Source organism: Struthio camelus, chromosome 1 (assembly GCF_040807025.1).
Source record: "Struthio camelus isolate bStrCam1 chromosome 1, bStrCam1.hap1, whole genome shotgun sequence".
NCBI classification, from domain to species: domain Eukaryota; kingdom Metazoa; phylum Chordata; class Aves; order Struthioniformes; family Struthionidae; genus Struthio; species Struthio camelus.
Window position 1 is genome coordinate 177,991,179 of NC_090942.1, and position 26,459 is coordinate 178,017,637.

General features: G+C 40.2%; 1 protein-coding gene across 13 annotated transcripts in view; it reads left to right on the forward strand.

Annotated features, from left to right (window-relative positions):
• The first annotated feature begins 7,746 nt into the window (after positions 1-7,746).
• KLF12 (KLF transcription factor 12) overlaps positions 7,747-26,459 on the forward strand; it is a 277,654-nt gene continuing 258,941 nt past the window's right edge. For 8 of the 13 annotated variants that reach the window (XM_068929646.1, XM_068929643.1, XM_068929644.1 and 5 more), the window contains exon 1: positions 7,809-8,104. Coding sequence is in view for 1 of the 13 variants with exons in the window: in XM_068929641.1 (XP_068785742.1) it covers positions 7,797-7,802 (6 nt within the window). In the remaining 12 variants the exon portion in view is untranslated. The other 5 variants (XM_068929636.1, XM_068929641.1, XM_068929637.1 and 2 more) reach the window with 5 other exon arrangements.

Consider the following 26,459-nt stretch of genomic DNA (forward strand, 5'->3'; position numbering starts at 1 on the left):
AACTTCTCAAGTCACTTTTTACAAAACCAAAGGATACACATTAGACTAATTGAGAGAGAAAGAAATGATAGGTAAGGAGGGGCAAGGCCCCGTGATCTGATCTCAGCAAACTGTCATTGCTGATTTCTGAATTCTTATTCCAGGGCTTACAGGCTTTCCCACGTACTGGGGGATTTTCCCTGCTGATTAGGCACAGGCAGAGTGGGCAGCTGCTCACAGCAGCAGATGGCTGGGGTGGCGAAGTGGCCTGGCCACGTTTGTGGCACCCAGGGAGGTGAAGGTGTGCAGGGCCGCCGCAGATGCTGGCATTTGGGCCACCCGCTTTTGGCAGCTGTAGTGGTACCCCAGCCCTGCTACTCTCCCAGCACTTGCTAGAAAGGGCAGCCTGGCTCTCGCTCCTTGTTCCTGCATGGAAAATTCAATTTTACCTCCACTGCTGCGAAGGCTTCAATGAGCTCTGATGTTGGGTGTTCCATGGTAAATTTGGTCAGCTAGTTTTTGGGGCTATGTTAAAAAGGGGGACTTTTAAAACAAACTATAAGTGAAGTTTGCTCTTTGGAAATCTGCTCTTTCTCACTTAACGGTCTCTCAAGACACTTCAGCTGTGATTTCACAGTGTGCCTCTGGGCTTCTGGGATAGCATCACCTCCTCCTCTTTTTCCCATCTGTCAGCTTAGTAGTGACAATAGGGCAGACTGGAGTTTTTTTCAGCTCATTCAGTTTCTATGGTTAACATTTGCCAAGTGCTTAGCCATTTGTAAAAATCATGCCATCAGTTGTCATTAAAAAAAGAATTGATAACTGGTATTTTCTGAGCTTTGCACTCCTCAGATGCAAAAAATCCAAAAAAAAAAAAAAACCCAAAAAACACACACAGGCAAAATTAAGTAAGCAATTGCTACAATATGATGCTTAGATTTTTCAGCTGTGAGATTGATACCGAGTGGCACAACTATGGGTAGTAACCTATGAAATTCCCTGTTTTAAAAAATTGTATCTCAGCCAAAAAAATCCCCTTCACTCATACCAAATGTGCTATATACAGCTGAGTCCAGACATAGCCTCTTGATGTTTCTGTAACTTCAACCTTTGATCCAGAAAGTATATCATTCACCACAACCATGGATATGTCCATTATGGCCAGGTGCAAAACCAGGCATTTCAGACCAATCTAATGAAACAAGTAGTGTTGAAAAGAAACATTCTCAGTGTGTCTCAAAATCATTCTGATTCTGATCCTTTTCCATTCTTGAGGCTGGGTAAATATTTTCAGAATCCAAGAGATTCTGGAACCAGAAAAGCACAGAATCAACCCAAAAGTTATCAGCATGAATATCTTCTTAATAATGCAATAAAGCATCTGTAAGACAGAGTGGAGGACAGAAAAGGAGGAATGCTGTCTGAGTAACAAAGCAGCATCTAAGTGCTTATTTGCTTGGAGATTTGTTCTGTTGTAATTTATTTAATACTTCCACAGAGAGCAAAGAACTCTGCTGAATCAAAAAGAACTGGAAAAAAAAAACACTCCTTAAAAATCCTTTCAATACCTAACATTTGCCAAGAAAAGATTATTTTTTAATAATATCGACGAAGATGACATCCCAGACGCTTTTGGCTGGGTAAGTACAAAATCAGATACGTTTGAGCCATATATGCCCAGTTGAACGTGAACTGTTGCTAACTTGTGTGCAGAATGCTTCTCAGTTACGTGGAAAAAATCCAAGCATTTCTGTAACATTTCTTCCAAATTGGAATCTGCTCCTCCCATAATTCACATACAGAACTTCCTGCATAGCTTATGAAACCTGTGCACCGGGAACAAGTTAGACACGGCAAATCATATAGAAAAATTGTGGAGCGCAAAATAATCAGGAGTCACGGAGAACACAACACAGGGGGATTTACAGGGAAAATCTGAAAGCATTGGTCCATGCCACGTTTCTCTCTCACCAAAAGAGAGGTAGTATCTTTAATGTCCATATACAATACACTAAGTCTCTCTTTATAAGGTACTCCTCAGGAGTTCCCCAATTTTTCTGTGTCCTAAACAACCAAATGACACTGCATTCAATATGGGGAGCTAAACACGGAGCTTAAAATGATGTAAGACATTTTCTCAGTGTGATTTTTAGGTCCATAAACTCAGCTACAAACTACAGGGTTTTAAGACAAAATTCAGAGCAAATCGTTCCATTCCTGGTCTTTGAATTGACATGGTGTCAATTCCTTGATCATATTGATCATATTCCTTGATCATATTCCTTGATCATTCCTTGATGGAATTGATTGACAGGTCAAGATTGACTTGATCTGCCAATTCCAGATCATATTCCTTGATGGCTTCTTACTCCCTATTTACTTTTGCCAATGCAGGATTATGCAATTTAAGGAGCTTTCCCTCCTGTCCTTCTAGAGCTAGCTCCTTAAATGGGATGGTAACATTTTAAAGGCTCTTGCTAAAAGAAGGCAAGTTTCAAAAAACAAAAAAAAAAGCATGATCTCAATCCAAGGTTATAGAAGAGAACTCTTTTAAGATCCAGTGAGTTTAGCATTAATAGTATTAGTAGCATTAATACTATATAGTCCCAGTTTCCTAGAATATATATCTTGGCAACATTGCTAATCTAAATCTGGAAGACTGAATATATTGGTCTCTATCCCTGGAGAAAAAAATACACCTACTATACCGGATTATAATTTTCCTCATTTATGCAATGTAACTGAACTATTTCTCCGTTATAAAATTTATTAGATCAGAGAGGCTGCAATATATATATACTAAGATTGCCATTTATGCACCAGACTGGGGGTTTTTGTTTGTTTTTATTTTGTTTAGTTTTTAAGGAGAGTGAGCTGAGGAAAAGACTGCCTGGTTGTCAGTCTAAGAATGAACAATTGGATTATACAAAGTACAGGCAAACACCAATGCGGTATATATTATGAAGCTCTGGTCTGTCATACCCAGGGAATATTACTACTGACATATTAGCGAGTCATGTAAAATATAATAGCATTATTTGTTGGTCATATTTCTAAGTTTTAGGTTGTCCATTTTGATTAATGGCCACCTAGAAGTTGACCATAAACACTAGAATTTGATGATACAGTGCTATATATATATATATATGTAGGCACTTCATAAGTAGATTTAAAGAAACAGAAGCTGATGTCCTTGCCCAAATGAGTTTGCAACCTAAGGCTTGATCAGGGCTCTCAGATGGCCCACGTTTTTGTGTTAAGCCTAACACCATGTTGAGTGCATAAGGAGCGAAGGAAGCCTGATCATAGGCAGATGATCACAGGCTGGATCACAAGACAGCAATCCTATCTGAAGGGCCATACCTGCTGATGTGGTCAATTCCTTGCAAAAAACACTTACATGCCTTTATTCAAACGGGAAGACTTGTGAAAGGGATTAGTAACACAATCCCTCAACTGCAGGTATTTGAATTGATTATCTGTCAACCTAAAGGTTTCCCTAAGTTCAGCAAATGAACACAATCTGTCTTCAAAAATATATCATGTAATTTGTTAAAGCTATTGTCTAACCATGCATCCCAAATAAAAATGCATATAGTCTTGGTTTGTGAAGTAAGGTTGGTTTTTTATTAATTTGATTTTTGAGTTAGAAAATGAAATAGAACTTTTTTTTTTTTATGATTGGTGCTAATTTAAATGGCAAAATCTCTCAATGTTCAGCAGATTACTGATTTCTTTCAGATGTATCTTTATTTGTTTCAGGCTCATATTGTTAAAATATGCTATTGATTTTCTGTTTTCTTTTGTTCTGAGGTTCCAGTGTGCTCTCTGCTGGTGATGCCATTCCCCATTTTGAAAAATGGTTGTCTACTTATTAATACAAAAAACAAAAGAACAAAGCACAAGACGTAAAGCATATGCTTAACTGGAAAGATAGGAGTTGCTGAACTGCTTTTCACAGTATTATTTATCCAGTGTTTGCTGGACTGGGACCTAAGACAAAATGTAAATAGGACAATGCCATTGGGGAAGAGTGACAAACTTCTGTATCAGTGGAGGACAGAATAAGGAAAGATGAGAGGCGGAGGAACATTATGTAGAGATTTCATTGGAGTTTCAGATAAATTTTAGGAAGCCACCTCAAAGGAAGAACAGTTACAACTAGATGACTGAAAATAACGAACTCGAATTCTAAGTGGAGGGACTCAATAGAAGTGAATTAGTAATGCTGATGTGTAGGCAATATGGCAGAACTGGAGAAAGACTACAGGAAATGTCCAAAATACACAAGGGAAACATAACTGTCAAGCTTATGAAAAAAAAAATTCCTTAGTTCCTTTGGCTGATTTGTTTTCTTGGCTTTAATTTTTAGATTTGTATATGGAAATATATTGTTTCATACATTTGCTGTGTCAAAATGCAAGAGTCTTCTTGGCTTACTAAAAAATCCCACCGATTGATTGAAAGTAAATTTGACTGAGATTCTTTCTCTCAAGAGAAAAATGAAGAAAAAAGAGAAATGAGCAATTTGTATAAATACTAAATGTTTTACAAATGTTTGTGTGTTAAAAATTTAAGCTTGATAATTTTCAAACAGATGACATAGGCTCGGCTTTGTTAAGCTACAGAAGAATGGAAACAGGGGTCAGGTATACGGAGTAAGCTAAGACTGTGATTTAGTAGGACAGATTTTCCATAAAAGTGTGTGACTTAGAACTACATTTCTCTATAAATCTGTGATATATATCAAATACTAATGTGTAATACCCCTACTTCTATATCAATCTATTGATATATAATCATGTAATACGTTTCTCCTGTGAATGTAGCTACATATTTTTGCTTTAGATACTGCCTTGCAAATTCATGCATATGGGTAATAGTTCTTAGAAGCAGGCAATAGACCATGTAAACAGCCAACATAGCACATAATGAAGCTCACAGAGAACAAATTTTATCACCAAATGTCAGCTCAGCCAACTCCTCTTCTAGATGATTTCCTTATATATATTAGATAAGTGAATAAAATATTTCTGAGTGTGACAAAATAAATATTGATGTTTTTAAATATTTTATCTGAAATCCAAAGGAAACGAGCTTTGTCCGCTTCTCAGTGCACAGCAACGCGTGTAACATGATGTTTCTCTGTTATGCACCTTATCGCACTGTCTACATGCAATCCTCTTCCTGCTATCACTATTCATTTTTCATGTGCCAAGTATTCATTAATCCTTTAACCTCAGTAGGTAAAAACCAGTTTTTCTCTGTAGAACACTCACTGCTAGGAAATCACTGCTCCCTGTTCCAAGTGGTTACGAAGAATGAATTTGAATATTTATGGTTCTTATTGATAAATCTGAATATAAGCTACAGATCTATCCAGGGAATGTTTCGAGTGGACTTCTGCAGTAACCTATTTCATATGGGGTGGCAAAATTTATCTTCTAAAACATTGTGTTACAATCTTAACTTTTGACTTGGGTAAAATGTTCTGAAATCTAATGGATCATATATATGTAATTCCTGGTGAGCTTTTGGAACTGAATCTGTATGTAAAATAATAATATAAAGAAACATTTGTTTAGGCCATTGGATTGTATTTGAATTCTGTGCTCACTTTTCTCCTGAGAAAATTATTACACTGGGTATGAAACAGCAGCAAACCAGGCTTAATATCCTCTAGAGCTTGCAGAGATATATACTTATATACAGTGCTGGGTAGACATATGCTTATATACATTTAACATTTCTTATTTCCTATTCTTTCTTTTTTAACCTTGTAGAACTGGAGGTACGATACAGGGACAAAGTCAGCTGCTTACGTTAACTATATTGTTCATGTATTGTTCAAGCCAAAAGAAGGCAGCAGTCCATTGACGGAACAGTTGATGGAAGAACACATATAAAGGCATATAGATGTACTGCTGTTGGCATGGCATATTGTAATGGAGCACAAATTGGTTCTGCTTCCTCAGGCTTCCTAAGTAACTATTGTGTAGACCAGCAAACACTATTTTGTATTTATCGAAAGTAACAGCATTTTAGCAGTAATTATTTACCTGATGTCCATTTTTCTATGTAAATATGTGCACTGTACAGACTTTTACAAACACCCTTGCATGATGGGCCAACCTACTAGACAACAATTCACTCTTTTTATATTTTATTCACTAAATTATAGCTATGATTGCTGTAGAGGTTATAGAATAGGATCCACTGGAGCTGTTGAGCTGTATTTGAATTTGCAGAGGACAGAGTGGATAAAGTACTAGATGAGAACTATATAAGAACGTATTTTCTATATGTTCTGATCCTGGAGTAAGCCAGGGTTCGGCACAGCACCCTAAATATTCAGAAAGCTGTTATGTCTCCTTAAATTGCCTAGCTCCTGAACATTGAGAAGAAACCATTTCAGCAGCCAGGGCCGGTCAAAGCGCACCCGCACTCTGGCCGTGCTGTATTTACTCCGTGCATCAGGGACCCTAAGGAAAGGTGGCAGAAAACAGCTACATCAGCTTTACATTGAGAGAAGAGTCCAGCACACAAGGAAATCCCCAGGTAACCAGTGAAGCCAGCTCAATAGCTTTGACACTGCTGCTGATCATATGCGGGCGAAAACACTTCATGGCGTAAACGTGTATTTAGAAGAAATCTTTTGAAAAGAAATATGGAGTCCACACTTCTCAAAGTTTAATGCTCCAAATCTCTGATTTTACATTTTGTTTGTCACGGTTTTTAAAGTAATTCCTTTCAAACACCCATGAAATCAAAGAGTTTTTGTTTCAGATGTTACCGTCAGGCTCCGGAATCAGTTTCGCTGTATATTGTTAGTAGAGCCTTTAAAATCCAGTACGTGCAGCCGTTCCGTGTGAAAATTATCCCGTGAAGGAAGTTCTCAGAACAGGCCGATTTCAGCGCAAACAAACAAACAAAAAATACCTCTCGCAAGCCGTAGCGTGTTTATGTTTAAACAAAAAAAAAAAGGAAAAAAACAAGAAAAAACGGGGCGGGGGGAGGGAGAAAGGCGGTTTACACAGGCCGCCAGGTGACCGTTGAAGACGCGCTGCTCGGCACCGCGCGCGGGCGGGGCGGGGGGCGCCGACACCCCCACGCGACGCCTCTCGGTGGTCCGCGGCCCCGGCCGGCGACCCGCCCTGCCCTGCCTTGCTCTTCGCTTCCCTCCCCTTCCCGCCCCGGCGGCAGCGACGGCCTCGGAGGGGCGAGGCAGCGCCACCGCCCTGCCCCCCTCCCAGCGGCCCCGGCCTCCGCTGCCCTGCGCTGAGCCCCGCCTCAGCGCTGCCCTCCCCCGCCCTCCCCTCAGCGCCCCGCTGCTCTGCCCTGCCCCGCCCCGCCCCGCCCCCCCCCGCCGCGGCCGGGCGTTCCCGTCCCCACCTCGCGGGGCGGGGCGGGGCGGGGCGGGCGGCGCACCGGGGCCGTTGGCGGCCGGAGGGGCGGGGGCCGGCCCCTCCCCCGCCCGGCGGCGGCGGCCGCCGTGGGGGCGGGGAGGCACCGCGCGGTAGCGGGGGCACCGAGCGCCCGCCAGAGTCGGCGAAGGGACGGAGCTCGCCTGCCTCGGGGTCGCCTGCCCGCGGGAGGCAGGGGGCGGGGGGGGGGGTGGAGGAGGCCCTTTGTTTGGGCGGCCGAGCGGAGCCGCGGGGTGGCGGGGGCGGCTGCCCCCGCGCGGGGCCCCGCCGCGGCGCTACGTGGTGGCGCGGCGCGGTGCGGTGCGGCGCGGCGCGGCGGGGCGCGGCGCGGGGCGGGGGGCGGGCGGCGGAGCCTCCACCCACCGGCCCACCCTGCCTGTAGCACATCATGTGATGCGGGTAAGTCGGCGGCGAAGCGCCACAGTTCCCGGGGTTGCCCCCCATTCATTTCCTGGGAACTGCAGCGAGCCGCCGGGGCGGCTCTGTGCGGGTGCGAGTGTGTGTGTGTGTGTGTGTGCGTGCGTGCGTGTGCGCGCGCTTGTGAGAGTGAGTGCGAGAGCGCGCGCGCGCGCGTGTGTGTGTGTGTGTGTGTGTGTGTGTGTGTGTGCGCGACACAACCCCTGTGAGTGTCGGGGAGAGAGAGAGGGGACCCCGTGTAAGGGAAAGAAAACAATTTCTCCTGCTCTGCAGCTTCTGTTCAGGTCTGTGCCTATTCCGTTTCTTATCAGAATAAACATACAATTTTTTTTTTTTTGCTGTCCCAGTCAGCTTTCTTCTAAAAAAAAAATCGTATACTGAAGTTAAATCATTTTAAAATGTTGGAAGGCTGATCTTTTAAGCGGGCAAGTGTTGGTGGGCAGGAGGGAGGGAATGCTTTGGCAAAGCGAGCCTGAATGCAAGGTTATTAGATTACCAGTGAGAAGGCTGTTAAATAAACAAAAACCAAACCCTCGTCAAGTAATGCATGCTAACATAGGTAGTTTACATGGAGTGGAACCGCTTGGCCACAGAAGTGGCGCTGCCTGGGCAAACAAACGCGCGTCATGCTGAATTGGGGATTTGCTGCACTAGTTTGTCACGCAGGAGCGTTGCGTGTGGCGTGGGTCGGCGGGGAGCGAGGGGTTAAGGCGGAGCTGGCGGCGGCGGCGGTCCCGGTGCTCCCGCCGGGGCTGTCTCCCGGCTGTGCGGCTGTCACTCGCGGCGGTGCCGAGCGCGGGGCCGCCGGGGGCTGCGCTTGGCAATTAAGGTGGACCGAGCCGCACCGGAACGGGGGGAAGTTTGCGGGGAGCCCATCCGTGGGGAGCCGGCCCTTGGGGAGCCCGCCGCCCGTTGGGATCCGGCCGTTGGGGAGCCCCCCGCGGGGAGCCCGCCGGCCGTTGGGATCCGGCCGTTGGGGATCCGGCCGTTGGGGAGCCCCCCGCGAGGAGCCCGCCGGCCGTTGGGGGCTGGCGGGCCGGGCCCGCTGACAGGAGCCTGTGGCAGCCGGCTGGCAGCTGGGCGCGGGGAGCCCATCCTGATTTTGTTGGTTGCAGAACCTCTGTCGTAACTTTCTGTGAACTTCTATACTGAGGACCAAAAAAAAAAAAAAACCCTAAAAAACAACACAGAACTGATTAGTAGCGTATTTAAACTGGGTCTTTGGAAGTACCAGCTCCTTTGTGCTATATTCCCTCCATCGCTTCTCTTCCTCCCCTGCCACGGGCACCACTCTCTGTGTCGAAATGGTAATAATAACTTTAATTCGACTGATACAGGCTGACTTTGTTTGGTTAAAGTGCAAGCGTGGTGGAATAGGTAATCTGGATAAAGTGTGTAGGTAATACTGTCACTCTGCTTTAACTGCACAGCTCGCTGAAGGGCTGTTTCTACACATTTGATGAGAAAATCTTGAGAGTAACGTCGTCTTCAGCTATTATCCTTTAAAAAATAAGCACATGCTGTGCTGTCAGCTTGCAGTGCTAGGGAAACAAACATTCATATTTACATTAAAAGCATGTGCATAGAGCAGCTTCAGAAGACATGTGCCAATCAAATAAACGTCACCCTGTAAATCCACCTAAACCTTTCCATTCCCTTTTCTTACTGGAGGACAGAGTTATTTAGCTAAGTAAATGGTCTGAGATGAAATTTGTGTTGATGACAGACAGGGTGGTGCAGGACGTTGTGATGTGTATAGGAGTGGTCACTTTTAAACACTGGGTGTATTCCTCCTGCTCGATGGATTTTTTTTTTTTTAAACTGTCATTTACTGGAATGCAATACTCTGTTTCAGAGAGCTGGTCTTTACATGCTATTTGCTCTTGACAGCACACAAAAATCAGTTTGTATAAAAAAAATGAATTTAGAAACAGAGCAGGCATGAGCAGTTTTATATCAGATAGTGAAGATAAACAGTTAAGTTCACTTGCATCATGATTTATATCATGCTTATAAAATTCTACTAGCCTTTGGCAGTTTTTTCCCCTCGAATAAGTAAATAAATCTTTTTCTTTTCATTATCCATCATAAATTAAATGGATTTCTTCTTTCATTTTTTCCCCCCTTTTCCTTTTTGTCTTGCCACGGCAGGTACATATTCATGGCAAGTTTGCAAGGCTGCTTTATATAGCACTGGCATATGGGCTCCATTTTCTGGTTTCTGGTTGGTCTCCAACTCTGAAATGTAACAGGAACAGCAAAGTGGTCTCTAGTGTAGAATTAGTAACTATGCTGAATAGGTTGGCGATGGGTGATAGAAGTGTTTTATTAATAATGTAAAGCTACATAAATAGGGTCTGTTTGTTTTTTTTTAATATATTATTTGTGTGGGGAGGGGGGAAAAAAGCTTTCTATTGGGGCATAATCAACTTGAGAATTCACTGCTGTCTGAAAGCCACTGTGTCACCTATCGTCACAAATGAGCCCTTCCCCCCCCCCCCCGCCCGACCATGGTTTGAGAAAGAGGGTAGCAAATGAAGCGCGCTGTGTGTGCGTGTATGTGGGTGTGGGTGTTGTTTGTTGGTCTTTTTTTTTTTTTTGCCTTATCTCCGTGGTGTTTGAGGCTTTGGCAGTGTGCTGTGACAGCGGTGTTGGCCGTGGGGCTGCTTGTGGGTGCAGGATGACGTCACCCGTTGGCGGCCAGGGCGCAGCACCCATGCGCTCCCCCCAGTCAGTACGGGGGCTCACTGACAGCCACTTCTGCTGATCAGGAAGGGTGGTATCCTCCCCCCCCCCCCCCCCCCCGGGTCTCATACCTGAAATCGATAGGGTGGGCAGCCAGAGGAGGGGTAGTCCTCTGTAGAACACACCTTTCTTCAGGCAGACCTTTTCATTAGGATACTGGCAGCTTTGCAAAGTGGGTTGGGCTTCTTTTTTTTTTTTTCTTTTTTTTCCCCTCAGTTAATGGAGTAGTGAATAAAATTTAAAGAGGACTGTGAAAAATTGTATTTTCGCTTTCTTTCCCCAGTATTTGGCTGTGGGGGAAAAATAAGCTCTTTGAGTGAGAAATAGGAGATGTGCCATGGGGCATTGAGGAGCGCTGATGGGGGGGGCTGGAAAGGAATTTAGCCTTTGGGAAATACTGTTTGGTCTCTACTTCTGATAATGAAGCAATATCAAACATATGCAGAATGGGGGATGGAAGATGAGTCTCCTCCCCCCCGCCCCGCAATACTTAGTGTTTATATTTTCAGGCCATACCTATACTAAAAAGGGCCCTGAAGAGCCCAATAGAGAACAGAAGCATACGTGTAGCAACTTTTAGAAATAAACTTTCTTAAGATTTCAGAGCACGCTACTCATTGAATCCTCTGCCAGGTATTTTTGCTGCGATTAGCCAGACCAGAATATGTTCAAGTGAGTTTTAATTCAGAAGAGAGGAAGTCTAAATATTGTGGGGTTGAATCAGTTGTTCTCCCATGAGGTGGTAGAATGGGGTTGGCAAAAAAGGCTTAGGTTGTAAACTCTTGTGGTAGAGATCATCTTTCTGTTCGCTCTTCAGTTCCCACACCAATGCGCTGCGTGATGGATTAAATAGAAATACAGACAGCATCTGTAAGCAAAGTGTGCTTTGTCTCTCCCAAGGGTTCAGGGATCTCTTGCTGCACCGTGATGTTGCAGAAGCTGTGTGTAATTCAGAGTGTGCTGTGCTAGAAGGGTACCTGTTGTTTAGATTTTGGATAGGTGCCTGTCCACACTGAGTAGTTAAAAAGGGAAGATGTGTACGTTTTCTAATCACTGCGTAAGCCGTGTCTTTTTATGCCAATGTCTGTTTAGGCTAGCGTTCCCAAAGTTACAGTGCTGTAGTCCTTGTACTTCAGGCTGGTGGTAGATCACCTTTGTGAGTGTCATGTGGCTGCTGGTGTGCTTTTCCTTATGGCCAACCTCTTTCCCCATTTATTAAAGGAAGAAATATCATTTGAATTGTGTAACAGGTCTTTTTGATGCGAGATTGGCCTTGACTAAATCTTTGCATTTGTCAAATCGAGTAAAATATGAGACTGTGAATAAAGTGTTTGTATGTTAATAAAGCAGGGGAAAATAATTGTTTTTACTGAAGTGTTTTGCCTGTGGCTTTTTGGAATATTGTGTCTTGATTTGTCTTTTTGAGAGATGACTGTGAGATTTGCCTTTCTCTGACATAAACACAAAATGAAACAAGAAAATAATTTCTTGAAATGGAAATTTCATTTTTAGAAAAGCTGAAATGGATGCAGCACTGAGACTTTGACCTTCTCAGCTCTTGACTAGTGGTTGTTTACTACAGCTGCAGCTGTGCGTTTTTGAAAGAGGAGGAGCTGCAAACACAAGCATGCTCACTTTCCTGAGCTAAGAGGAAAACATATAAAGAAGCATGACGTTTGAAAGGGAGGTGTAGAAAAAAAGTATTAAGAAGTCAGATTGTGGCTTTTCCTTTACTTTTATGCAGAGTATGCTGTGCTGTTTCTGGAAGATGGATTTTTAGTCTTGAAAGTGCAAATGTGAAAGCATGATATGACTATACTTCCTATGCATTGAAAAACAAATTTACTTTTTTTCAAAGATGAAATACATGCTTTATGCTAGAAAAAAAGAGAAATGCTTTTTTGCTGTAATACTAAAGACACTTTTAACAGTGTTGTTCAGTCAGTCAAAAGCTCCATGTAACCTTACCCTGTGAGACTGCAGTGTTCTACAGCTGAACTTTAGACAGTCCTCCTTACAACTATTTTTTTTTTAGTGGAAATCAATATTAGATGTGCAAATAAACAAGGAACAGGAGTTAACATTTAAGGAATGACATTGTCAAAATGTTTTTTTTTTGGTTTATAGCTAGACATAGAGCTATGTTGACAAATTTGGCTGGAGTATTGGCTAGACCTAATACATGTATCACTGTTGCAAAAGTGGGTAAAATTGGACCAATGCAAGGATAACTGTGCAGTCTTTTTAGCTCATTATGAAACGGTGTTAGTGCTGCGGCATTTGCATTTGGAAACTTGTTTCTGTGTAGAAGGTCTACTTAGATTTGGTGCCCTAAAATCTCTGAACTTTCTCACGCTTTCTTGAAATTTGATGTGATTGGTGATTTGAAGTTTATTCTTAATTTATGCGTTCATATTTGTTCATAAGCAATAAATCTAATACAGAAATGGTAGTCTGTTCTTAAATTAGTTTTATTTATTTAGTATTTGATGGCAGAGAATTTATAAAAGAATACTGGAAGATAGAAGGTGGAGAAAAATCAAAGTAGCTTTGGTTACAAGTCACTATGCCTACACTATATATAACACTGAGCTTGCGTGGATTTTCCATTCTTGATTTCAGTGCATAATCTCTCAATATTTATGAGAAAGCATGATCTAGACTCTAGTCCAGCCAAAATCAAAATATAATATAAAAATATTTTTCGCATTTATTTCTACTGCCAGATAACATGATTTGAACTGAAGAAAAAGACTTTTAATCATGGCTGTGTTTTGGTTGTACAACTATTTCTTTCTCATATCCTACATTTTTGGGATGGTAGCGCAAGCCATCCCTGTGTTTCTCAGCTGAAATATATGGTAAAATTTGGCTCAGGAGTGAATGTATGACCTCATGTGAAGTGTATTTAAGGACTGAAATTAGCATAAGCCAGTGTGTAATTCTGGGTGCTTTTCTTTAAGGCAAGGGATCCTCTTTCTCTTCTGCCTCTTCCCTCCCACATTACAGGGTAGAGGTGACTCGGTGAAGCCAGCCTCAGCCCACCAGCTGTAACAGCCCTCGTGGAGGTGTTGTGTTGTTTGTATGAAATTAGTCTAATCTTGGATCCTCTGGCACTGTCTCCTCCTTGCCTTCAGGGAACTCCCTTACCTTCAGCCTCTGTGCCTCATACTGATTATTTTTCTTCATGCTTTCCACATCTGTGCACATCAGCTCCTCTGTCATAGGAGCCTCTTCAGCTGCACGTACAAGGGTAACATTTGTCCAGGTGCTGTCTTGCTGATTGTTCCTTTGTTGTTGTTTTATTTTAAGCCCATTAAAGTCACCAAATTAAGAATGTAAAAGCTAAGATATATCAGAACTAAAATTGCTTGCATAGGCTCAAGTGAGATCACATAATTAAAAACCATTACAATATGCACATCGTGAAATGGAATGAAGTTTTCCGAGACGGTTGTATTTTTCTGTTTCCTAGTTTGTTTGTTTGTCTGGACGTACTGAAGAAACAGAAATTTCATCTTGCGCAATGGTGTTTATCCTTATATGGATCACTGGTAGTGCTTGAATTGATGAGCTTTGGAGTTGCAGCACAGACCAGCACCACTTGAGTTAAAGGAATGTCTGGTTAGCAGTAGCAAGCTTTTGTCCTTTGTGTGAACCAGCCTTCAGAGCAGGAATGAAGTACGCTCTTTGCTAATGGCTGGCATGGTGTTTGCTACATAGCAGAGTAGTGATGGGACTCAAAAATCCTGAGCTTTGTTCCTGGCTCTAGGGGTGAGTGTGTTCTAGCTGTTTAAACATAGAACAATTAAATGCGTAACCTCGGACATCCGTGCAGTAAACTGGATAATTAATCAGATGCTGTATCGTGTTGGAGACCTGAGTTCTGGTCTCAGTTCTGACAGGCGTCACCTAACATAACCACTTCGTTACCCTCTCCATAAGGTAGGAAGCAACAATCCTAATTCCTAATTAGCACATGGCACTGTTCAGTGGTCGGAGCTGCAAAGAGCCCGAGGTTGCGAATGCTAACGCACATTCTCCCACAAGTACATATTGATAGTTTCTTTTTCTTAGCCTTCGTCTGCCTAGGCCAGAAAGTACTTTACTGGTGATGGTGTTGCATCTCTCTTTTCTGGAGCCTCGGATTGCTTACTGCAAGGTGAGATGCTCAGTGAGGCCTGCCGGCAGGTCAGTACAACTGATGTGCTCAGAGGCTGCTGGAAGTACATTTGGGTTCGTTAGCAAAGTCAGAAACTTTACCTGCAAGGCGCTGGAAGCCTTGCCGAGCATGCGTGAGTTGTAATTCTCAGATACTTTGTCCAAATCTCGACTGACTGTTATTGAAGTGGGTAAAGGCGTCTAACTAACCTGTGCAATTTCTCCTTTGAAAAGTATTAATCTTTTTTCCGTGGATCAGTGAGGGAGAATCTTTCCATATGAAAATACTGTGAATTGTTTTTTTAGCTTCCCTACCCCCCAGAATTGTCAGAAATAGCTGATGGGTTGTTGTTGAGAACTTTCAAACCGAACTTCACAGAAGCAAACACTGGGGAATTTCAGCTGAAATGATTAAGATTTCATAAGTAGAACAAGGTAGTATTAGAAATTTATGATATGAATATTGAAAGAAACTTGTGATGGTTGTTATTTGCCCTGAATGTTATTTATTCTTTTTCTCTGGGATCAGCTTTTTCAGAGGGATATGCTAAAAACTGAGAGCGGTGTTTTCACAGATATGGTAACAGCTGGTCGTCTAAGTTAGCCATAAAGATATTTAGACTTAGTGTTATTCCTTGTCAGTTCTTCCTAACTAAGAAGAAGGAAAGCTATGACTATGTTATCCAGTAACACTGACATGAATCTGAGCAGGACTTGACTTAAAATCAGAATTATGTTGAAGTGATTTTTCTTTTGTATCTTTTTGTTTTATTTTGAGCACGCAATGCTGACGTAAAGCAATTTTAAGTTAGTCTTTTGAGTATTGGTTGGCAGTATTTTAAGAGAACATGTAGAGAGCTATGATTCATGGCACTTTAGAATGTTTTTAAATGTTGAACAGTAGTTGGAGCTCTTCCAATTCCTTTTTCTTACAATCTTTCAGTTGCAAGGAAATTTTGGATAAGTGGAAAATGCAAAGATTTTCCTAAAACCTAGAGATGGGGAAAAACCCTTCCTTTCTGATTCCTATAAATCAGTAAGCATTATAAGATGACTTAATTTTTCAGTGATTGTATCTAGTCAGTAATCTTCTGTATAGTGTCCTACATAATTTTAAAAGAAAAAAATAAGCAAAATGAATATTTTTTTTTTCCTTCTGAAAGGGAAAGCATGTAAACTCCATCTATTTAGCAGAAAGATTTGGAAGCTGTTAATTCATCAGCAATAGTATTGCCATTTTTACTTTTACTTTCCAGATTTGTGTTAAAATCAACCTTTTTCTAAAATGTCTTTGAAATTTGTGTAAAGAGTATATCTCAGAAATTCTAGATTTTCTATTTTGGGAAGATGGAGAAACTGATAAATGTGTAATTTTTAGTTATGATTCTGTTGGAATAATGTTTACAATAGACACAGGATTATATGTAAATTAAGTATAAACATAGCACAAAATTTTCTTCTTTACGTTCTAACCAGTGTCCAAGATGGCTTTATTTTGTGCTCACTGGAGATATGCTGTCCTTTAGTTTTCATGTGCTGCTGGATTTAAGAGTGCTATATACATACATACATACATATATATATATATATATTCATATTCTAGAGAAGCATGTGAGGTAGGAAGTGATGGGAGTCTTGAGTCTGCACATAATAATCACAAACACGTACGACAGGAGAGGCTTCGGAGTTCTGATGAGTAGCTTCAATAAAATACATTGCTTTCTTTAAAGGAGGCAGCTCAATCAGCTCAGCCTGAGATTTGTACAGCTCAGAGATATGTACTAAAATCACCACACCACAATCGTTCTTATGGTCAAAAGTGTATATAGTTATTCTATGCAAAGTGAATAGTTCCTATGGGAAAATTGTTGGAATCCCATTTCTGAAGCTCTGCCAAGTTTCAGCATTAGCTGAATTGCAGGGTATATATAGGGTCACCTCTGAGTCCCCAGACAGGGAGCGGAATTGAACCGAGGTCTACCCTATCCTGAGAAGAAGCTTCACTAGTGGGCTTGGGTGGAAAGGTAAGAATGATGCCATCATCATTTGTTGGTGAAGGTGGCACTTTCAAAATGTGTGTCTAAAACAAATACAAACTGTGTCCTGAAGAAACCCATTTCTCTCTGTAGGAAGTCTACGATGACTAGCTCACGCATAGACACGCTGTATTTGTTTAAAGACAGATGAGAGGAGTTCTACTGTGTGTGTTTAAATCCTTAGAAAACCCTTCCCGTCTCTCCAGGTTTCACTGGTGGGGAGGAATAACGCATTTCCTGCTCCGTGAGCTCATTGTGTGGCTTCCGTTATTTGGTATTTAACTTGTCCTGCACGCTGTGAGAGCAGGCACGGTTAGCTGGGCTATGGATTCCTTTGGTATGGTGAGCTTGAGAAACCTATTTGTCTGGTACCTAAGTAGCCTAAGTACCATTTTGCAGGTATAGTCTAAAGTCCATCAGCATAAGTGCAAAATGCTTATGTTTTAGATCCCTCCACCAAAATATTAAGTTCCGCGCACATGCCACTTTAATGGGCACCTCTTTTTCCTCTCCTAACGAAGAGGAATTAGAAATAAAAGAAGAACAAAATTTATTCTTATGGTTAGTTCTGGGTGCAGTCAATTTGACACACTTGCATCCATCAGTTCTTGTTGCTGCGCACTTAGCTATTGCACTGTCTTCTACCTCTTTTTAACACTGCTACTCTGCTGCTCTTTAGGTGAAGAGTATTGTTGTTCTGTGACATCTCTTATTCTTTGTAACTCTTCCGTTAATGTTCTGAGTGGAACAGTGGCTTGTAATTAAAAGGCTACCTTAATTTTTGTCGCCACTCAGATTTTCTGGATTATTTTATATCTATCTTCATTCTGTGAAAAGCGTAGCAACTCTTAACTCCTTTTTTTTCCCCTGAGCCTATGCCTTTTTCTTTCAGCTTTTCTACTCAGACTGCTATCCTTCTTCCAGCCCTGCCACTGAAGGAACCAGTGGCCCTTAATCCTATTTATTCACTTAAAATTGTTGCTTGCTCCATGTAGTTGATATTTTCCAGTTGTTCAGAGACTAAACAACCTGTCTGAGATGGGCTGTCTGCCTGAGAGAGTGATTTTCCATGATCCCTTCTATCCATGCAGAAAGTGGAAGAGGTGACAAACATGGATGGTGAGAACTTCCATATGTGCTTGGCTTTAGTTGTGGAAGCATCCTTCAGCAGACCCAGTCCTGAACCAAAGCTCGTTTGCTGGAGGTAACTGGGCTTCCGTTCTTCACATAAAGGACACCAGCACCTGCAAACTAATCCAACTTCTTGTCCTTTTCGGCAATGATAGAGGATGGGGTAGTGGTGATGGAGGATGATGCTGCTGGTAGATATTCCTGTGCTATTATAAATAACAATGTAAATGTAGCACAAAGTATCCTCATTTTGTGTCAGTGGAAAATTAGAAATATGAAAATATTGCCAGTTAAAGTACTCTCCTTTTCTTGAGTTATTGAATCAGCAAAAGCAAAAAATTATGCCTATATAAAATAACCTAGAAAAGTGGTTTTTATAGAGGAGAGTAGAAGTGAGACTTAATACACTGTGATGTTCATTTAGTGTAATCTAAAACAGTAATTCCAGTCAAGGGTCTTCTGAGACTATAGTGTATTTAGGTAAAAGTTGAGTGATTAGACTGCGACTTCTATGAAAAAGTTTGAGGATTGACAATTGTGTAGAGTACAGTAATCGTGTCCTAAAAGCATCTTGAGAGTACTGAAAATGCCATTGAAAAAGAGAAACCAAATTAAGCCAATATAAAAGTTTCAAATCCTTTTAAGAATTTCTACCAGAGTGAGCAAGGATGAATTTAGCCATAGTTGCTGAATTCAATTTATTTTTCTACTTCATATAATCACTGTTTTTGGAGAACCATCTAGTACTTTGTCTCTTTAGTAGGAGGCTTCCAACTTAAAACTGAACTCTTATTTCAGTGGGCTTAGAAGGAGCACTTCTAGCCTTTGTTACTATAAAACTATCATCCTTGCCCTTGGTGTCTGGCATAGGCTTTCCTAGCTCTCTGTGCTACTCTCCGCCTCTGCCTGAACATGGACTCTAATATTGAGATGGGGACTTACTTCTCTCCGTCATAGGCTAAGGAGGTGGGTACCCCTCAACAGAGCAGTGTGAAAAATAAATTTTAGGTTCATAATGACTTAACAAAAAGATGGGGAAAGTGTATGTTTAAGTTCTTAATTGAAGTGTGAAGCTACATGTCAAGTTCAGTGTCAACTTGAAGGATACTTTCAGATGGTGCCTAGTTCTGTTGGAAGTCTTTAGTTGATGGTGGATGTATTAGCGTTTAAGCAGATATTGGAAGGAACGTACTGAAAAGTCAAATTAAGTTGTGTTCATTGGGGAAAGGCCTTAGTAAAGTGAGAATAAATATTTCTTTTAATTTTTAAGCATGGGATCAAATTGTAGATTTGAATAGATTTGAAGATCAGAAGAGACCATTATGATCATCTAATTCAATTTAAGAGATGCAGTCAGTAGAATTTCACTTAAGCCTGCATTAAGCAAATATCTTCTGTTGGAGCTAGACCGCTTTGTGGATATACAATTGTAATGTGTAAAAAGCTTCATGTGATGAGGAATTAGCTAGATTCTTCAGCAAGTTGTTCCAATGACTGTAATTGCTCTAATCTTTATGCCTTATTTGTATCTTGAATTTATCCATATATTTGGCTTCCAGCCATTTAACCTTGTTATACCTCTGTCTCTTAAGTGAGTGGTCAACCAGTCTCTTGTCAGTTCCTTCTCTGCCTTCATTCTCTGAGTTTGCATAATTGAACAGTGTTTTAATTTGCAGCTGTAGGAGAGGGTGAATTGATTTAAATCATTTTGACTTAAAGTAGCAAGCAAGACACCTTGATTTAAGCAATTAATTTAAATATGTTCTTATTTCTGTTCTTTTTAGTCCTATTTCTGTTTCATTTCCAATGACTTCCATTGCCTAAGTGACATTAAGTACATTGATATGCAGCAGAATAAATAGTTTTTATACAAAGTGTGCTCCAATTCTGAACTGAGAGAATGCATTATATGTATACCTTTTTATTTAAAAGGTTTAATGTTCATTTGCTCAGCTTTTTAATTTTTTCGTGTTCAGTATTTCAGCAAAGCTGATGATATGTTTTTTTATTTACGAGATGGTTTAACTTCACTACTGACTTTGTCAAACTATGCTTTATAGAAATTGGAATTCATATAAAATGTATAAATCATCATTTAAGCTACTTTTATTATTTGAATATATTAATGTGCCAAGTTGCTGTAAAACTCATAGTAAAGAATACTTGTGTTTAAAACCAACTTGTATATTAAATGAAGGAAAAATGCTATGTAGCTAATAAAACTAACTCACAGTTTACATGTCCTTGAATGCTTTTGAACTAGTAGAGTTCATCTTTCAGCATATTGTTTATATTAAACTGGAAGAGAAAAATAAATTTACCTAGTTTTTTTTGCTCCTAGTAGATTTTTAAGTTTTTGAACAAACTAGTTATTTGTCTGTTGTAGTTGAATAAGCTGTGAGGAAGAAGGTATTCTCGTGTATACCTGCTTATTCATCAATTTACTGCAATTCAGTTTTGTTTAGCCAGTGATTTTTATCAAATTAGTATGGCATTTTCTTTGTAACTTCAACAGTAAATGAGTACTGCTTGAGCATTGACAAAAGAGGGATTTAAACCAGTGCCGTAATTTCAAACTTAATTTTATCTTCTAACTTTTTAAAGAATGATTTAAATAAAAATCAGAACTTTTCGTTAGAACAGATAGGATTACAGAAAATCATTTTTTACCACATTGTTTTTAGAATACTCTTTGTTAACCTGCTTCTTCTGGGATTATTAAGCGTTGTCAAAAGATACGAGTATGTGTGTTTATCTTTCAAGTAATTTATTCTCAGTTGACTGTGCTGACACCCCGTTTCTCAAATGCCTTTTTCTGACACATCTATTCAGTGTCTTTAAAGCGTGAAAAGCAATGCTTATTGGCTACAGAAATCAGATGAGCGCACAATTACCCGTGCTAGTTTTTTGTATGCTTACACTGTGTTGGGCTTTTTAGATCCATCTTTCTCTCACTCTTTTTTCTCTTCGTGTATCTTTCCAGGATTGTTTCAGCAGTAATAATGCTACTATTGTTTAGATACTCCATTTCCCCCCCCTATAACTACTATTTATTAATTATATCTATTTTTAAAAAGTGAATAAGAAAATTAGTTGATTTTGCTGAGCTCTCCTCAACTTTGCAAAGTTCTGCTCTTTCACAGTAATTTTGTCCTTGATGTCCTGCTAGTACATGAACAAGCTGGGGCTCCCTCCTATAATTATTTCATCCGTTTTACAGCCATCCTTCCATCTTAACATATATACTGATCTATTCTCAGTCTACTCCAGGAGATATATAAATAAAACTAAATTTCTACATTTTATGACTTTCAAACTATGATTAAAGATAACCTTATTATATAAGCAAACCTAACAAAAGGTATGCCTTCTTTTTTAACTCTCCTTTCTCCCTAGTCTCTTCAAATAGCAACTGAAGGCCAAAACATTATTTTTTGCCAACTTTTTTATTGTATAATTTTGTTCATTGCCATAACTCCATTTCTGCTTGTATTTCTCTTGGAAACAGACAAAAGTAAGTAGAATGTAGAGCTCTCAAATTGTACATCCTCCTTCCTAAGGAGGGAAAAGGAAATTTTTTGGCTCTGTCGTCTTTGTCCAAGTTAGCATACTGTCATAGATCATGTAAGACCAAGATTGGGAGCAGTGGCCACTGTGCAGTGTAGTCTTCTGCAGCAAGTCAGAAAACTCAAAAGTTGCCATTCACAGGAAAGGTTTATTAATTCTTCAAGCTGTCTGGGAGGAAAGTGAACATCTCACCGCGGAAAGAGCACTGGAAGTATGTTCAGGCATAGTGGAGGCTCTTTGCTAGAAGAACATTTTGTTATGCTCTTGAAAGAAGTCTAAATCAGTATTTATTTATCTGCTTTTTAAAAGAGTAAGAGAAATACATTGTAAAACAGATTTCGTACACAACTTGTACACCACTACTACAAAACTAATTAGTCTGTAGGGAAACAGCACCTTTCTAAAATTAAATCAACCTCCCGTCATATGGTACAGTCCCAAGTTTTGCGCTTGTTCCTCTTCCTCCTAACAAACCCTCCTTCGTTTAACTCTGCAATGTCTTGATTTAGGCTTCCACTGGGGTACTCGAAGTGGGCTTGTACTTTACTGGGGGCTTACTGTTATTTATGATTTTTATGCTCTTCACGGACCACCAGTTTATTAAGAAAGCCTCTTACAATCAAGCAATGGTATTTGAGGCTTGTAAATAGCTCTCAGTGGAGCTTTTGAACTTTATCTTCTGAGTATAGCTCTTCACATGGCAAAAAATAAATGCAAGCCTGAAGCATTTTCAGTCATTACCTTAAAATCCTTTCTCTGCAAAAGTTAGTAATAATTTTCCTTTTTACTAATGTGGGATTTTTAAATTTTTTTGTTGTTCTTTACCAGTAATACTGCTCTTGTGTTCTCCATCCAGTATCTATTGGCACTTTTTTCGGTATAGCTTTGAAAGTTTTTTTTATGCAGAGTTAGTTTCCATTGCACGTTTCCAAGTGTGAAAAATAGTCATTTCTTAATTTATATTTTCATGTTATAGATGACATAGCATGTTATAATTCCGTAGAGTCCTAAAGTTCTACTGAAGATTTATTACAGCAGTCCATGAAAACGCTGTGGTAAAGCAGTAACCGGTTATTTTTCTGAGTAAATGCAGTAGGCAGCTGGAACTGCACGTGGCATCTCTATGCTAGTGTGTTGTATTACCTGTGGGAAACCTCGTGATAACCTGCAACTTACCATGTGGAAAGTAACTCCCTTTCTTCTGTTAAGGTCAAGCTGTCATGTATGTTTCATGTCCTGCTGTTTTGTAATTAAGGGCATCTAAGGTTCAGGGTGAGGATGACTTCACTTGCAGTCTAGAATGAGTTTTCCTTTGAGCCTTTTCTTGTCCTTGCACTCTGGATAAGGGCTGTCTTTTGTATATTTATGCATGTTGTGTTGCGGAATGGCTTCAGTATCTTCTGAGAGTATTTTTACTCTTTCCCATATCTTTCACAGTCCTGCAAGTAAGTTCATTGCTCTATGGGATGAAGGCTGGATACAGGGGAGAGAAACTAAAAAAAGAAGACGGGGGAGTAACGGACACAAATGATCCAAAAAAGGTCAACTAGTTTGTGCATGTGTGTATGTGTGTATGTGTTTCATCAGTAAGTGGTGGCGTAAAGAAAGCCCATCATTGTTGAGCAGTGACTAAAGATGTTTTGAAAACTTCCTTTCCTGCTGGGTATATTTTTAGTGCAACATAGATTTCTTTTATGGCAGCACTAATTATTACCCAGGGAAGATCTTATCCATAGTAATATTTCAGATCTGATCTTTTGAATCATGTTTCTCATACTACAGACAATTTTGAGAAGTTTTGTAAATCAGAAATTAGTTTTCACTGCTTGGCACAAAAGTTTTTACCTAGCTATTGTGATGCCTCTTATCTTGTGTAAAGTGATTTTGTTTAATGGTTTCATTCATTTGTTGTGCACAGGCTCCTCTATTATCATGTCAAATGAGTCCTTTTGCTGCTGCATCTAGGGTTGTTGGAAAGTTACGGATAAATTCCGTATGTTGTTCTCAAGCAGGTATCCTTCTAGGTTGCAGATTCCTATTGGATGTAGTAAATTTTGTTATCTTCTGTCTCCACAGATTCAGCTTAGTGTCTGTCATGTCGGGAGAAGGTTGAGGGGCTTTCACGAAGGGCTGATATTTCTGTTTTAACACTGAGTCAGCAAAGAATATTAATTTCCTAACCAGTGTTGAGTTTTTCTGGGTGAACCAAATTCAGCAAATACAATTCTTTGTACTATTCCAGATGGCTTCCTGTAGGAGATTTCCAGAGTAGGTAGATCTGAACAAGTGCTAATGTGGAAGTAGGATGTGTATTTTCTAGTCTGGATTTTTTGATAAAACTTCCAACTCTGTTTTTCAGCTAGGAAGTCTGGGCACATAATACTCTTTAAATGTGTCATCCAAACACACATTACATATTTTCGGGGTTTTTGGGTTTTTTTGGAAACTTGTCTTACAAACTTCTAAGGGATAGGAAAATGGATTTATTTTTTGCTTTGAACTGTCTTCAGTGTGCAAGAGCACAAAAATACAGTTGCAGTCATTTTGTTTTAAAGTTTAAAGTTTAAAGTCCTCACATTCATTGAAGCGGAATTCATACATTTGTTTTTCCTACTTAGTGTCAGGCTTTACTTTTTCCTCCTCTCTTCAAATAGAAATTCTTTTGCATTACTGTTTCACTGATGACCCTGCCTTTTCCAGAGATCTCATCAACAAAATCACTGCAAATATATCTTGTGCTTCTCACCATTTATTTTCTTATGCCTGCAGGATTCAGTAAGCTAGTCATGCCTCAAACTGATGTAAATGTCTGTCAAATAGGAAAAATAATACAAAAAAAAATCAAATACACAGAATTCTATTGTAACATGTTACTTTATCCCTAGATTTGGTCTCTATTTTCATTAGCATTTGAACTTTATTATCAGAAACGCAGTGCATTTTTGGAGGGGGTGAGTAGATGTCTTCCAACCTCAGTGGGTGATGTGCTGGCTGATAGTTTAGAAGTCTCTTCAGAAGTGCCTGAACATAATGCTGTTTACCCTTTTAGATCTATCACTGGGAAAAATGGTGTCAACGAGCTAGGTAATATGGTTATTATGCATGTGCCTCAGATAGCAGATTGCAGAGTCCGCAGGGATTTCTGCAGGTAGTGGCTACTTAAGTTGCTTCAGTTGCTTCTAAAGGTTGATTTTTGTTTTAAGAAGGTGTAAGGAAAAGTGTAACTTTTTTCCTTTGTGAGACCAGGAATAACTTCTGTGAACTATGTAGCCGTGAAAAGTATATTGAAGGAGGCTGTTTGCAAGAGGTATTACCCACTTGGTTTCCTTGGAAACGTGAAACATGATTTACAAATATTGACTTGAGAAAGCTGCAGCTTAGAGGAAATCCTAAACTATTGGTTCAGGCTTTTAAATTAATATCTCTGAAGAGTTTAGGCCATATTGAAAACACTGAATGTCCACAAAATGTTATTTCTGATAATTCTGAGTTTGTATGTTTCTTGATGTAATGGCTACTTCTGGATGCAGGATGACTGGAGGGAATCTGAGAGTTTTATGGAATAAGGAATACTGACCTAGAATCCTTGACTCTGATTTCATCTGTGTTGAACAACCCAACTCCCACTGAAGTTAATGAATTAACACTCCTAAAAATCAGATCATAAGTGCCTGGCTCGGCTGATGGCCTGTGACCTGGAATTCTTTCTTCTCAGCAGAGTTAGACATTATAAAGCATCATTCATGTCTTGTAGCTGTTTCTAAGCTCCTTGGCGGGTGTTTTGTATGTCTTCGTTGCATTCATACAAGAGATTTTGTGATAAGCCTAAGTAAATTGCAATTCCTAGATAAGTTATTTTTATTATATAGAAATGTGCATATATACTTGTGTTTAAAGGCTGCTGATCATAATTTGGTCCTGCTGGGCTTGTTAAAATTTTCGAAATGGAAGGATCTTTATCCCTGGACCATGACGTAAACTGTACAGAGCATTCTGATGTTGGTATTAGATTCATTTTGGGGAAAAGAGAAGTATGGGAGAAAAAGCATACTGCAGAGTCTGATGTACATTTTATGAGTGCTGAGCTGTATATAGCATGGAAGAGAGAACTAGAGATTGCTTCCGTACGCTCATTAATGAGGAACAAGTCTCGATTTATTCAATCAAACCAATATACTGCAGACTGATTTTACGTATGCTGCTTTCAGTGTTATTGCAGGCTTAAACTGTTACCATCCATCTCCCAGGGTGCTTGTCACTCTGCATGTTGTATTCATCCCTCATCCTCCTCCCACTGTTAGTAATGCCACACATTGAACTGGATCGAGGAACTCATCTAAATTCTTGGCTTTTGCTAGCTTATTCCTAACTTAGGTCAATGTTCTATCCCAGTTCATTGTTCACACCCTTAAACAGTTGTGGCTGTGCAAGAGTGGAATGGGTGGCTAGTGGCCACTGCTGCCAGCAGAAAGGCACCACAAACCCTTCGCAGAGTTAGGACTGTAATAGCCTTATGTTCTCTACATTTTTGATTGAGAGAAACATTTCTAGAGCAGAGCTTAGAACTTGCGTTTCTCCAGTGAAAAGTCAATCCTACCTCTATTTGTTGACATGAAAAGATGGAAACAAGGCATGGTTTGTAAGAAGACATTATTTATTAAGCTCAAATGATGTAACTGGAAAGAATATGAGCATGAAAGCCGGTGCTTCTGTTTCAGACCTGAAGAAGAGCTTGTGTATCCCAAACTGTTTTTTTTTTTTTTTTTCATTTTTACCCGCTTGTATTACTTGTTTAATGCAAAATGTTACTACTCCTTCTAAGTTGTACCTTGGCTGATGATTATAAAGTAGCTTGGGAGGAGCTGACTCCTCATGCAGCTACCTTCAGTAAAGGGGGGATGGATCCAGGTTTACCTATCTCTGTAGCTGCAGGAATATTTTACACTGGAGATGGGAGGCAGGATGTAGGCAGAAAGCTATACAGATGATTGAAGAGGTC